A 14,262-nucleotide genomic window follows, 5' to 3' on the forward strand; every position below is an offset into this window, starting at 1 on the left:
TTCCTTTTTCCTATGTACTCTGCTTGGACTGCCTCATTGGACTGGCTACCAGGCATCTGGAAGACAGATGTGTAGCCAAATCCCAAGCCAGTAGCCGAGGCCAGACCCAATGATGGGCACCTTGCATACCAGCCTCCCACCTCACGCCATCTTTCTCTCAGCTGCAGTTTTCTAATCGATGGCTTTTATTCCATTTTGTGGTGTTAGGAGTATTTTTAAGCGTCATAAAACCCTCTCTAATAGTTGTACAAGGGAGCTGCCATTGAACAAAGCAGTTTGTGGATACAATGCATCTTCACCTATGTCTTATTACCTACGTGACCATAGGCACAGGTAATTCTTCTTTCTCTACTTCCTCTCCCTCGTCTGTCAGATGAACATGATAGGCCTCACCTGATGGGTGACTGTGAGACGTGAATGAGACCCTGACTGTTTAGGACTTAGCACTGTCTAGGACTTGGCATGATCATCTGAAGCTAACATTAAGAGACTCTAAGAAAGAATTGGAGCCATTCAACAAGTAAAAAAGGACTAAATGCATGGATTGAGATAGACGGTATTTCCCAAAGTTAGCAGCAGCAATATCTGCCATCCCACCTGCTCTTCTGCAAAGTGAGCTAGTTATGGGACTGCCATGAGCATAAGGTATGTCCCCACCTTACTGAGTCTGGGCTGGCCCCGGGGTTGTTCCGTCACTAAGGTACAGCTAAAGTGGTTGGGCACATTCTAGGCACATCCCTTAATATTCCTTGACATCTTACTTCCTTTCAAGGGCCAGTGACCACTTACAAAGTGCTACTTCCCTGAGAACCACACACTATATGATCTCTAGAGGCCCCGGTCTCCCCTTCCCTCTGTTCTGGCAATCGTTACATTGCTGGGCCTAACACCACAGTATGGGGGAGTTCCTCTTTTTTTTCCCCAGGAACCTGCAAGACTGCTCCCCCTATTTGCCCATGCTGGTCACGTGGTGGAAGTGGTTTCTCACTTCACTCCTTCCTGGGTGCCTGGTCATCCCTTCTCTGTCTCTCTGACCCTGTCCTTACTCCTGTTAGGATCACCTCCCAGTAGTTCTCTGCAGCGTCACCTCCTTGGGTATGCTGTTTTGTTAGGAGTCAGAGGCCCAACTGACTGATATATGCCTAGTCCAAATACTCATCCTGCCTGAGACCTTTATATGGAACACACTGACCAAGAATTACTGACCACTCAGTTACGAACTTTACCACAGCTCTGAAGCACAGCATTTACAAGATGTAAATAAATACTAGAATCCTACATTGAGAAGAATTGTAGGACTGTATCGAGGCTCTGCAGGAATAAGTTCTGTAATCAATTAGTACTGCCTGCACAGAGCGGGAAGTAGTAAACCACAAATGCACTCAGGCTGTGTTTTTCAGGCTATGATGTCAGTATCACTGTTTGTATCATTGTATGTCCTTGGTATCTTCCATAAATACTTTCTCAAATGCAAATTAATACATAAAGGCCTACAATAATTATTTTACTTCGTGGAAATCTATTTCCATGGGCCAGAAATTTTTTTTTCAAAGCACCCAGAAGATCAAGGGGCTGAGCTAACCTGAGGCTTACGCCCTTGAGCCCATCACAGAGATCTGGCTGAACAAACTAAATTTCAAGCTAAAAGGACTTTGTATGCTTGGAAAGTCTGTATTTCTTTGTAGAAACCTCCTTTAACAATGGAATTCTTCACTTAAATTGCACAATACACAGTATAATCCTATGACCAGTTCTATAATTTTGTAACCAACCAACTCTTTTGTTTTTTGTTTTGTTTTCATACATTTTTTAATTTTTTAACTTCCAAATGTTGTGCAACGGGGTTACAATGTAACAGGCTCAAGTAATTGTTCAGGGCTTCCTGTTCATCTCCCTGATGCTGTCTATTTTCTACCCCCAATACTCACTTCACATTTCCTACTTCCTTTAACTAATGGGTTCCTTGAGTAGTCTTTCTTTTTATTTGTTTTTCTTTATTGTCAAAGTGAAGTACAGGGGGTTACAGTTTCATATGTAAGGCAGTGGACAACCAACTCTTTTGTATGTGTGCATGTGCATGTGTGCTGGTACTAGGACTTGAATTCAGGGCCAAGGCACTGAATTAACCAACTCCTTTCACCTCCACAATCCCAGTTATGCTGTGAGCCAACCAGATCTAGGTATTTAAGTATGAGACTGCTATTGACAACAGGAGGATTCATCCCAAGGAACAGTCAAAAGGCAAGGTCCAGAGCTGGGAATATGGCCTAGTGGTAGAGTGCTTACCTCACATACATGAAGCCCTGGGTTTGATTCCTCAGCACCACATATATAGAAAAAAAAGCCAGAAGTGGCGCTGTGGCTCAAGTGGTAGAGTGCTAGCCTTGAGCAAAAAAGAAGCCAGGGACAGTGCTCAGGCCCTGAGTTCAAGCCCCAGGAGTGGCAAAAAAAAAAAAAAGACAAGGTCCAGGTTAAATGAGTGTGACTAATCAATATCAGACCACAATGCAGTAAGAACTGAATCAGAAATATCAAGAGCTTAGCATAAGAAATGTTACTTCCAATGGGGCCTCCAGTTTAGCAACATCATCTGGAACATTCCCCTTGAAGGATGATAGAACAAAAGGGGAGAGAAAATGAACAGCTCCCGTCCACTTGAAGACCCTCAGCCTAAACATCAGTGTGCCATAACAAAATATTGACGGCTTTGAGTAACTCAAATAAGACCAATTTATTACTCACAGTCCTGGCAGTTAGCAGCCTAAAATTCTAGTGTTGGCAGATATGGTTTCTTCTCCTAAGACCTTTCTTCCTGGCTTGCAGAGGGGCTGCCCTCGTTCTGTGTCTTCATTGGTCTTTCCTCGAAGTGTACACATCCCTTGTGTTGCTTCCTCGTCTTATAATGACATCAGGCATATTGAAATATGTCCCCACCATTATAGCCTCATTTAACTTTAATTATCCTTTCAAAGTCTTGGCCCCAAATATAGTTGCAGTGAAGGTTAAAACTGTAGCCTTGGTAAGGGTAGAAAAGGGACCCAATTCAGTCCATTACAGCCTAGAATGAGGAAGTATCACCCCCATTACAGCTTTATTGGCTAGAACAAGTTACCTAACTCTAAGGTCTAGACATGTACCAAGAAGGAAAGAAAACCCAGATATTGGAGAGTTAGCTATCTCAACCTCAAAAGTGAGAAGATTCTGGGGGGGGAAAAAAATATGTAATTGGGAACACACAGACTACATATACTAGATTGATAAGGATGGGTAAAGAAGGAATTAATGACAACAATTAACAAAGGACCACTATTTGGAGGGATTATGTAGATAGGACCACAGGAAGTGGTAGTGAGAGAGAGGTCCTCTCATCCGCCCACCCCAGCACCATAGTAACAAGCGGAAGTTAAGTCAGTTATGGGGATTCATATTTATTCCCATTGGAGTAAGCACTTCCTACCCAACAGCACTGCCAATCCATGCTAACCTCCCTTCCTTCTATCATCTGATAGAGATTTGTTACCAACAGTGGTCAGCGCAAAGAACTGTGACCCCCAAGGGTCATTATCTGACTACTCTAGTGGACAGGTCTACTTTTCCACACACTCACGGGCAACCCACTTTTCTCAAGGACCTAGAGGCAGAGGATGCAGATGGTGATGGTATGGAAGAAACAAAAATTCTTCTTCAACCATACTCCTGACCTGTGAGATAGAGAGAAACAGCTCAGGATTTCCTCACTGACCAGGGCAAAACTGATCCTTTCATGGGTGAAAAGGTACTGAATGTGTCAACTCAAGGAATGCCGCAGAGCCATCTACTGGTCCAGAGAGAGAGAGAAAAGAGAGAGAGAGAGAGAGAGAGAGAGAGAGAGAGAGAGAGAGAGAGTCAGTCTACAATCAATCAATAGGAAAAATAAATTCAACTTTAATAACTTCATTCTAGAAATGTGATGGGAAGTGTCATCTCATTTTCTTCAATGCAAGAAAATACGAGAGACGCTCGAAGCCAGGCATGCCTTTAGTGGATGAGTTTAGGGAATTAGAATTGTAATATACCGGGAGGTCAGCTAGCCCACTGTTTTAAGGAGCTCTTCAATTCTTCCAATCTTACATGTTCAAACCCTGCACAAATAAGACACAAATTCATTCTATGGAACCTGAAACTTGCCGTTTTAATTAAGGAATTGAAGGTCCTGCAGCTTGGCTGACAACTGACCTGCTCAGCACCCCATTTGCTGCTATGAGAAGACCTGCATACACAACTACAGTCTCCACAGCATTACCATTGTGTGGCTAGACCTATTTTCCTCCGTGGCAGTCACGGTTTCTAACAAAGAAACGGCTCCACTGTCTTGGGGATGGGGTGAGGGCAATATTGGGTTTGGACACTGTGCCTTGTCAGTTAAAGCAGCCATGAGGCTGATAAGGAACCCGAGTTACTTTCCATCCAAACCCTGCACCTCCCACAGGCCGGGAACATGAAGCTAATGGAGTGTGTGCTTTCAGGTACCAAACCCAGAAGTGCCACCCAGGCAAAGGCTGGGGAAGAAAACACCTTGGGGTCATTTTCACAGCCTGTGGGCATAATTCCAAAGCCCAGCCCAGGACATGAGCTACCCCTACGGTGAAATGCTACATTTGAGCACAGAACGGCTGACCTTCCGTTTAGGGTCAGAAATCGGCTAATCTGTTTCTCAGACTTGCTCCACAAAAGCTGAACAGATAGATCAGGTTTAACTAGAAAGATGCCAGACTCCATCTCTTCTCCAAAAGGAAATCTTAGAAGACACGAGTATACAGCACTGAGTACACAGCGCCACCTACAGCACAGTAGGAGCAAGTGCTCACAATCCTCTTCCCAGAAAACACTGGAAGAACACCTTTTTTTGCTTGCTACCTGTGCAGGGCAGAAAGCATCTGACTTGGTATTTAAATTCGGCAGGTATTGTGTTTGAGAGTAGGAAAAAAAATGTAACAGAGAAGCCTTCATGACGGGTCATATTATGTATCAGTTCGGGTTTTTTGGTTTGCTATAGATTAACAGGACCGATTTCTTGGGGGTGTTTTTTTTTTCATTCTTTTTATTACCTTTAAGTAATTGTACAAAAGGGTTTCAATTCAACACATCAGTTTATGAGTGTAGCACATTTTGGTTAATTTCACACACCCCTTCTTCTCCCCCACCCGTCCCAACCCTACACATCCCATCAAGATACCTGCTTTCATTTTCCCCTATTTATATTGATAATATGACAGCATCCACCTAGCCTTCCTCTCTCCATTTGTCTTCCACCCCCCTCCCCTTGACCGCCTCACCTCCCAACAACCCAAGTTTCAACTTCCTGGTATTCATTTTTGACAGAACTGATTTCTAACACAATGTTGTTTTGTCCCCATGATCTGTGTCAGGAATTCACCGGGGAGTGAAGACAGTCAGAAGTAACCTTCCAGAGCATTCGACACTGAAATGTGAAGTGTAACCATCAGTCAATCATCTGCTCTCTCTGAAATTTGTTAAATAAACCCCTAAGCCCTAAAACCCTTTAACTTATGGGGGTTCGTGTGATCACAGCTGAGGATTCTGAAAGGGGCCCACAGTGACCTCTCCCACTAACATGGGAAAGCTGCTTTCTTCCCCTTCTCTCTCGAGCCCTGACCAGTCATCTACTGTGAGATACAAGGAGAGAAGACACAGAGATGAAATGAGTTCTTACCCCTAAAAGCTTCTACCATTGATATTGCTAAGCATTATATGTTATCACTTCAATATAACAAGCTGTAATACACAGAATTCATATTTTCTACTGAGCTCTATCTGTTCAGAGAAGCAAAGGATCTCTGAGTATAAGAAGACTTCACGAGGAGGAAAGAAACATACAAGTTCAAGATCAAATGTTATGGCTACTAGAAACAATTATATGCACAAAGCTATGGAAGTAGAAAAGTACTAGAGAGCCCTATATAAAACTTCACACACACACACACACACACACACACACACACACACACACACACACACACACACACACACGGCAGAGAAAGATATGCCCTCATCTACATTCCATTCCACTCCCTGTAAGGTTTGCCGGAAAGAAAACCTGCCAAATGGTTCAGTCAGAAAGGAGTTTACTGGGGAGAGAGCAAACTGCCAGTCCACACAAGACGGAGGTGTGGGGACAAAGGGGAAGGAAGAAGGGCAAAAGAGAGAAAGAGAAAAGGAAAGAGTGAGGGGACTTGTGTTGAGCCAGATTATATAAGGAAAGGCGGGAGATCTGGCCAGGTGCATTGAATGTGACCTCAGAGAAGGAGGAGCTAACTGCCTCCAGGTGTGCTAGTTACCTAGGTAACTCAAGTACTGGACTTAAACAGGTAGGGGGCATCTGCATGGAGCCCTCCTGGGGGTGGACCTTACAAGCACCAAGTGTGTCCCCAAATGGATCTGGCCATGGGGACACAACAAGCAGACCCAGGTCAGCCTTCAGAAGGAAAGGCCATTCCTGTTTGAGCCAGCAGAGGCCATGCAAAATAGCACAAATGCTAAGGAAGGATTCTAACTGGAGGCAGATAAAGAGGCATCATGACTAAGTACAAGATGTTATGTTGGGATGGAGTCTGGACAAGACAGGCAAATAGAACATTTTGGCGACAGCTGAACTCATGGGTCTACAGACTGGATGGATGTTCCAATGTCATGGATTTTTTTTTTAATTCCGAGGACTGTATGATGGTTATTTCAAAGAGAGCTCCCCCCCCCTTTTTTTTCCAGTAAAAGAGCTACTGGTGTGTTTAAAAGAATTAGTGATTTGTGTCTATTGTTTGCATTTAAATAGCTCATTAAAAAAGAATGATAATGATGACTCCATACAACAAGTTTTATTTTTAATTACATACAATGGTATATGTGAAGCACTTGGTTTATCCTCATGACTAGTTAGTTATCTCCCACAAAAGAAAGGGGAACAGTGTCTTACCACTCTAACCAGGGTGAAAAGACTGACCTCTTCAACATAAGAAGCTAAAGCCCATATGAGGGTCAAACCATCTGACCACTCGCCAACATCTTGATAGCAGTAATAATAATAAGTATTTAGCAACACACCAGTATAGCAAAGGTTCTTTTTGAATAGCAAGACACTTTTTAGCCAATCATCTGATTATATCCCCAGAATATCCCAATGAGATAGGCAATTATCCTTATTGTTGCTGGTATTTTAACCTTTACAGTTATTCTAATGAAATGATAGCCCTGAGACCTCAGAATAGAGCTAAATGAATAATAATCAAATGGAAGGCTTATCTATTTAGGGGAAAGGCAACATTGTACTCATCTATATACAGAACCACACACTCTGGACCCTAGAGGCATAGCCTAGGCGATGAAAGAAAGAATGGGCAGCCCTTCAAATCCATCCCACATCAAGGCAGACAGACCCCATCAAAAGGGTCCTAGGGAGCCCCAGCCCTACCCCAAGAAGGGGAGCCAAAGATAGATATGCACACTGGAGCCTCCTCCTTTCATTCAACAAAACTGAGCTTAGTCGGATCTCTAAGCGAGGATCTTGGAGGTCACAGATCTGCAGTGACCCAGCAGCAAGACCCAACACTCATCCAGAGAAAGGGTTCAGTGCATGGAACAGTCGAGGTCTTTGCCCTTCCAATACCTCAAATCTGATGGGGAGCATGGGTGGTTACAAAAAGCCTTCATGGAGGCTTGAGAGCCCTCACTTTTCATTAACTGACAATCCGAAACGAGAGCTGATGGTCTCACCAGAAAAGGCCACCACTCTTCCTCTGGGAAAAGCAAAGAGAATTTAGGCCTACGGTGGGGTGGGGGATTGGAGCAGCCTGAGCAAGCAGACAGAGGTGACTGAGGTTTGAGGCCTTTGCACAATCAGGGCCGGAGAGAACACCCAGAACCAGCCTGAAAGCAGCTGTAGGTCCGTGAACACCCAGAACAGAAGCACACACGACAAGGCTTGTCAATCCCAGCGCACAAAGGTTTCCCGCATCATTCTAGTTTCATCCGCTACGGTCACTGACCACTAACATCACAGAGTTTACAAAACTCCTCAGTGCAAAACTTTTGCTCTGAAGACAGGCTTTTTTTTCTCTAGTGACTAAAAATTAGATATAAGTAAAAAGCATAAGCTTAAAAGAAGAAGTAAACTAGCATAATTTTGACTTCAAGAAAAATTTTTCATCCTACCTACAGACCATATTCAGAAAGCCTCTCTGTGCCCTGAAATAAAATCTCGGGGATAGACAGGTAGAAGGGAAGGTATTTTTGTGGTGTTTCCCTCCTCTGTAAAACACAAATGCCCACTCTTCGGGCAATCCTGAGGATTAAAGAAGGATATTTAAAGCTCCGAACCCAGTTTGTGCCTCAAAATTCTCCAACAATTGTAACTACTGACGTTTTTTTTTTATCACAATTGTGATCATTTGGGCTGATCCATCTCACCTAGCACGAAATGGTATTACTCTGCTTCTGATACCTCAGAATTTAACCGAAATGACCGTAGTTCACCTTGACTATTCTGTTCGCTACTGTTGCCCCTTCTAGCTAACAAATCTCACCTACCGAAAACATCAGCCCCACGTCTCATGTACCGGCTCATCGCCCAACCATCATGTCTCACTCTACAAGAGTAATTAGGAATCCGCGTTAATCAGCTTGTGACTACTTGGCCCATAAATGCCTCATAATTACATCTGAGGCTGGAGTAAAATACCAAGAGCGTGCGGCTGGATGCATGTGTGTGGTGGTAAGCAGGAGCCTGGGCACTGTCGGACTCATGCCCCCCCCCCCTTTTTCTGAGGACAAACGCAAACGCAGAGAACTCCCAGGAAGGAGGCAGGAGGAGAGCACCTGCTGTCCAGCGCTGGAACCAGAGGCCACCGAGCAGCACAAAATGTCATCAACTCAGTGGGTTAGTACGATGGCTTGGGTGTGACCCCAGAGATCCCTGGACCGCAGACTTGGGGTCTGATGGCTGGGGTCATCTTGAGGTGCTGCTGGGAGATGTTGGGACCTTCAACAGGGAGGACTTAGTAGAAGAAAGGTAAATCATTGAGGGTGGGCCCTTGCAAAGGATGTTGGGAGCTCAGCCCTTTCCTTTCTCTTTGCTTCCCAGATGCTAAGAAGTGAGCAGCTTATTCCAGCACCTATTCCCACCGTGATATGCTTGCGGCCTTGCTACAGTCCCAAAACCATGGGACCAATTGATCATGCAACCATGGGCCAGAAATAAAGATTTCGCCTTTACAAGTTGGTTGTCTCAGGCATTTTGTCATAGCGACAGCTGACTATAATACATTTAAGCAACAGAAATTTGTTTTTCTCATAATTCTGGATGTTAAAAGCCCAAGATCATAGAATCCGCCTTGTCAGATAATAGTAAGACACCTCTCTCTCTCTCTCTCTCTCTCTCTCTCTCTCTCTCTCTCTCTCTCTCTCTCTCGCTCTCTCTCTCTCGCTCTCTCCTCTCTTGCTCATGGGGTTCAAACTCAGGATGTGGGTGCTGTCCCTGAGTTCTTTCACTCAAGGCTAGTGCCCTACTGCTTTGAGCCACATTGCTACTTCCAGTTTCCTGGTGGTTAAGTAGTGATAAGAGTCACATGGACTTTGAACCCCAATCCTCAGATCTCAGCCTCCTGAGTAGCTAGGATTACAGGCATGAGCCACAGGTGCCCAGCCAAGTAGTCTCTTTTAATTGTATCCTCACATGCAGAGAAAGAAAGCCCACTATGGTGTCTTTTGTATTAAAGAGTACTAATCACTGCATCAGGAATCTACCCTTAAAACCTCACTTAACTTAATTACTTCTGCACTGACCCCCTCTAAATACACGCATACTGGGGCACAGGCTTCAATGTAAGAATGGGACCGCAACATTCAGTGCATAGCAATTACTATGCTGTTTTCACAGTCAACGTTTCAGTACAATATTCCCCACAATATTGCCTTTGCTCCTAAGAACTATTAGAAGGCATCCCTTATTGAAATGACACTCTAATTAGTTCGGTGTAAGATGTCACAGTAGTTTGTAATGATGGATTTGCAAGCTGCATATTACCAAATGAGGGAAGTTAAGGTGACTAACTCATCTTTACAGAGTGAAAAGGCCCACAACTGAGGTCCTTCTCAGATAGGAATCTGAAGAGAGTTTCCTACCATAATCTTGTCGAGTTTCAGAAGAAGATCTCTAGTCAACAGTTGGGAGGCTAGTCGAGGGAGGGATGGGGACCCCAGACTGACTTGGTGAGACTCCAGGTCTCAGCAGGTGTGGTCCCCATGTATCATCTTGTGAAGGAGGCCCCTCAAAGGGCCCTTCTCCCATCTCCACCCTCCGTCTCCTCCCCGCTCCCTTCCCGTTTGCTATTCTCCCTGTTGCTTTGCTTCCTCCTCCTCTCTCTTCCTCTCTCCCTCGCTCTCTCTTCCTCTACCCTCTCCCACACGCCCCTCTGGCATCCAAAAGATGGTGCCAGCCAACAGGACTCCTGAGCCAAAGAGAGTGCCAATGTGTTCCAGCTCCTGGAAGGTTTTCTTTAAACCCATCCAAGGAAGATTTACAACTGTGTTAGCCTGCGCGCTGGATATTCATCTTCCGCGGCAAGAACTACGAATCCCACGTTTGGAATACCAATTTCTTTTTATGTCAAAAGTACTTTATGGTTTTACTCTATGAATAGATCTGATTAAACCCCACTGGACCAGATGGCCATGGCTCCACTCTACCGTTGGCCGGGGTTTGGGAATCTAACCGCCCAATGGCCTCCCCTCCTGCCCAGTGTCCCGCTCTTCTGTTCCTCTTCCTTCCCAATGACCACACCACAATGCATCACAGTCACCCAGGCCTGGGAGTCCAGCCTCCAAATCCCTACCCTCACTCGTCTTCCCTGGCTCCTCTTCATTCAGCTCTGTTGAAACCCCATAGCACAGAGAGGATTTGACCTCTCAGTGTGACAAGGCGTTTTACAGGCCATTAGACCTTTCACCTCAGTAGCATCTGTAAGTCTGAAACACGCGCAGTTGTAAAATATCAAGTTGACTGAGACAAAATATCTGACATCAACTGATGGGGAGCAAATTATTTGGAAGTTCTTGCTGAACCTCAAATAAACTACTTCCTGCAATAGTCGGCTTCAAATCCATTTGGATCATGATGATCTAAATTGAGACCAAATTGAACAAATGCCACAAAAGCAGATTTCCTCTAATCCAAGTCATTGTGTGTAAGTTCTCTGAGAAAACCCAATCCGAAAAAGATTTAGTAGGACAAATGCTCGTGACAGAAAAGGAGAAGGAATAAGAAGAGGCGGGGTAACCCTTCAGATGCACGTGCAAGAAGGACCCCCGAAGGCTGGGAATATGGCCTGAGTGCTTGCCTCGTATACATGAAGCCCTGGGTTCGATTCCCCAGCACCACATATAGAGAAAACAGCCAGAAGTGGCACTGTGGCTCAAGTGGTAGAGTGCTAGCCTTGAGCAAAAAGAAGCCAGGGACAGTGCTCAGGCCCTGAGTCCAAGGCCCAGGACTGGCCAAAAAAAAAAAAAAAAAAAAGTAAAAAGGACCCCGAAGGAGAGATTGAAGGAGGAGAAGGGAGGAGGGAAGCCTCAGATTCAGGATAATGCTGGCAGTTAGGCTCACAGGGATACAGAGACAAAATTGCCCAGTAGGGCAGCGCCATGTCCCATAGAATGAATGGGCACCAGTGCCCCATGCTGTCTGTCACTAGTGTGGAGAACCCATCACCTCCAGACAAACGGGATAGAGGAGCTTAAGCATCTGGACTCTCAGTCCAACACTGGTGTGTCCAACAGCAAAACTTTGAAGCAGCCATGTTCAGCGTTTCCACCCACTGTGTTTAAAGCAATGTTGTCTCTGGGGTTATTCTTTGCTGTGACTCCAATATGTGTATAAAGTAATATCTAGCTATTGAACACTGACAGTAGATAACAAGTTAGTCAACCCACCAACGCCGCTTCTTCTCCTAAGTGTGTTCCGTTTTTGCTCCTACTGGTGAAGATTGAATTTTCTCGTAGAAATCAATCAATGACAAACTTTTATTTGGAAAATAAAAGTCTATTCTTTCATTTGATTATTCCCAAAAAGTCGAGGCCAGCTTGAGCTGCCCATATAGTGGCTGTTTAAAGGTACCGTGGTCCTCATATCCAGCGAGACGCTCCTTAGAGGGTTAGGTTCTGAGACCTTCATGCCATTTTGGTCAATCACTGAGATTTAAGCCCTGAAGCCATCCAAAGAGACCAAGCAGGGAGCCATTCTTAACTCATACCCAGATGAAACAACTTCCGCAGGAAGGCTGGGCCTCCCCAGTATCCCCTGTAAAAAAAAAATAAATAACACAGAACAGTTACTGGAGACAAAAGAGACTAGGTGACTTCCGCCAGCAAGCTGTTGAATGGGGAAGCCAGGAAGCACCCAAAGATTTGTCTAGCAAAGTAGGGAGAGCCCATGACAGGCTGCTGAATCCTAGCATGAACACTCGCTCCTGTACAGTGCCTGCTCGCATCTATCCCTGTATGTGTGAGCTCAACCTCCCTCTTAGGAGGGAGGCAATAGGGACTGGGAATATGGCCTAGTGGCAAGAGTGCTTACCTCCTATACATGAAGCCCTGGGTTCGATTCCCCAGCACCACATATATAGAAAATGGACAGAAGTGGCGCTGTGGCTCAAGTGGCAGAGTGCTAGCCTTGTGCAAAAGGGAGCCAGGGACAGTGCTCAGGCCCTGAGTCCAAGGCCCAGGACTGGCAACATAAATAAATAAATAAATAAATAAATAAATAAATAAATAAATGGCACTTAAAAAAAAAAAAAGAAACTGAAACCTATATCTCTGTAGAGCTGAAGTAACTTACCCTAGTCAATGGTAAAAGCATGATTCAAACACAGGTCAGATTCCAAAGCCTGCTTGTGATTATTTTTATTTTTCCCCCCAAATACAGTCAGAGTAACTATAAAGTCACAGATGAGGAAGTACTCATGGGGAAAATCATATTTTATAATTATTAATACTTAACCAACAGCAAAAGAGTCAGAACATGGTAAACAGAAGACTTGATCACTGCTCATAGACATTCCCTGTGGGTGGTAGATTGCCACAACCCTTTTCTTTACCCAGGGCAGCCCTCTTTCCGAAGCGTGACTTGGCTGGAGGCTTGGAATCCCTTCAGGGCTCCAATCGCCAACCCATAATAAGCGGCACATCACACTGGGACCCCTTTAGCAAGTGCTGCTTTAGGTGGAAGCTAGAAGGCGCCTCGAAACAATCACATCTGCTCAACTTTGTGCAATGCAGCGCAACAGGTACCTCCTCAACAGCAGGCCAGGTGACCCACTCACCTGAGCATCACATTCCAATACAGGAAAGGCATCAGGTCGGCCTTCATGAAGAACATCGAAAGTCGCTCTTTGCTTTGATCGAAGGGGAAGGTTTCCAGTGGCTGAGCGCTGTAGTCAAACTCCGCGAGAATCACCCGGTTGTAGCCTGTCACCAGTGGACATGATGTGTAGCCATCATACTAAAATCGTAAGAAAGACTGAGCTAGGAAGTAGCTTTTATCATTGTAGTATACAGACACTTCAGAATTTATTCTTTTTATTTTTTCTTTTGTCAGTTGTGGGGCTTGAACTGTGGGCTGGGCGCTGTCCCTGAGCTCTTCAGCTCAGGGCTAGTGCTCTACCGCTTGAGCCACGGCGTCATTTCTGGTTTTCTGGTGGTTAACTGGAGATAAGAGACTCACGGACTTTCCTGCCCGGGCTGGCTTTGCACCGCTGTTCTCAAATCTCAGCCTCCTGAGTAGTTAGAATTACAGGTGTGAGCCACAAGCGCCCAGGTCAGAATTTATTCTTTTTTATTCATTTTTTGCATATACTAACTTTTTATACTGTAAAAAAAAATGAAAATTATGTCAGACAGGCGCTAGTGGTTTACCTCTATAATCTTAGCTACTCAAGGGACTGAGATCTAAGGATCATTGTTCAAAGCCAAGACAGGCAAGCAAATATTAACTCTTATCTCCAATAAACCAGCAAAAGTGCCAGAAGTAGAGGTGTGTCTTAAGTGGTAGAGCACCAACATTGAGCAGAAAAGCTAAGGAATAGTGCAAGGCCTTGAGTTCAAGTGCCAGTAGTGACACACAAAAAAGAAAATATATAAATTATGTCATAACAATGGTATAAAAGACTAAAAGCAAAATTCCCATATTGGATAAACTAATGAAATTAGTTTCTCCCCTCC

General features: G+C 44.7%; 1 protein-coding gene across 2 annotated transcripts in view; it reads right to left on the reverse strand.

The window, feature by feature from the left end:
* Positions 1–245: 245 nt before the first annotated feature.
* The window catches only part of Sqor (sulfide quinone oxidoreductase), a 34,080-nt gene continuing 20,063 nt past the window's right edge, over positions 246–14,262 (reverse strand). The window contains exons 8-9 of one of the 2 annotated variants that reach the window (XM_048331871.1): positions 13,333–13,543; positions 246–256 (exon numbers count right to left, since the gene is read on the reverse strand). In XM_048331871.1, the coding sequence (XP_048187828.1) occupies positions 13,361–13,543 (183 nt within the window). In that variant the 3' untranslated portion in view covers positions 246–256; positions 13,333–13,360. Of the gene's footprint in view, positions 257–11,589; positions 12,344–13,332; positions 13,544–14,262 lie in introns of those variants that run through there. The other variant, XM_048331870.1, reaches the window with a different exon arrangement.

This window comes from Perognathus longimembris, chromosome 23, assembly GCF_023159225.1.
Source record: "Perognathus longimembris pacificus isolate PPM17 chromosome 23, ASM2315922v1, whole genome shotgun sequence".
NCBI lineage: Eukaryota > Metazoa > Chordata > Mammalia > Rodentia > Heteromyidae > Perognathus > Perognathus longimembris.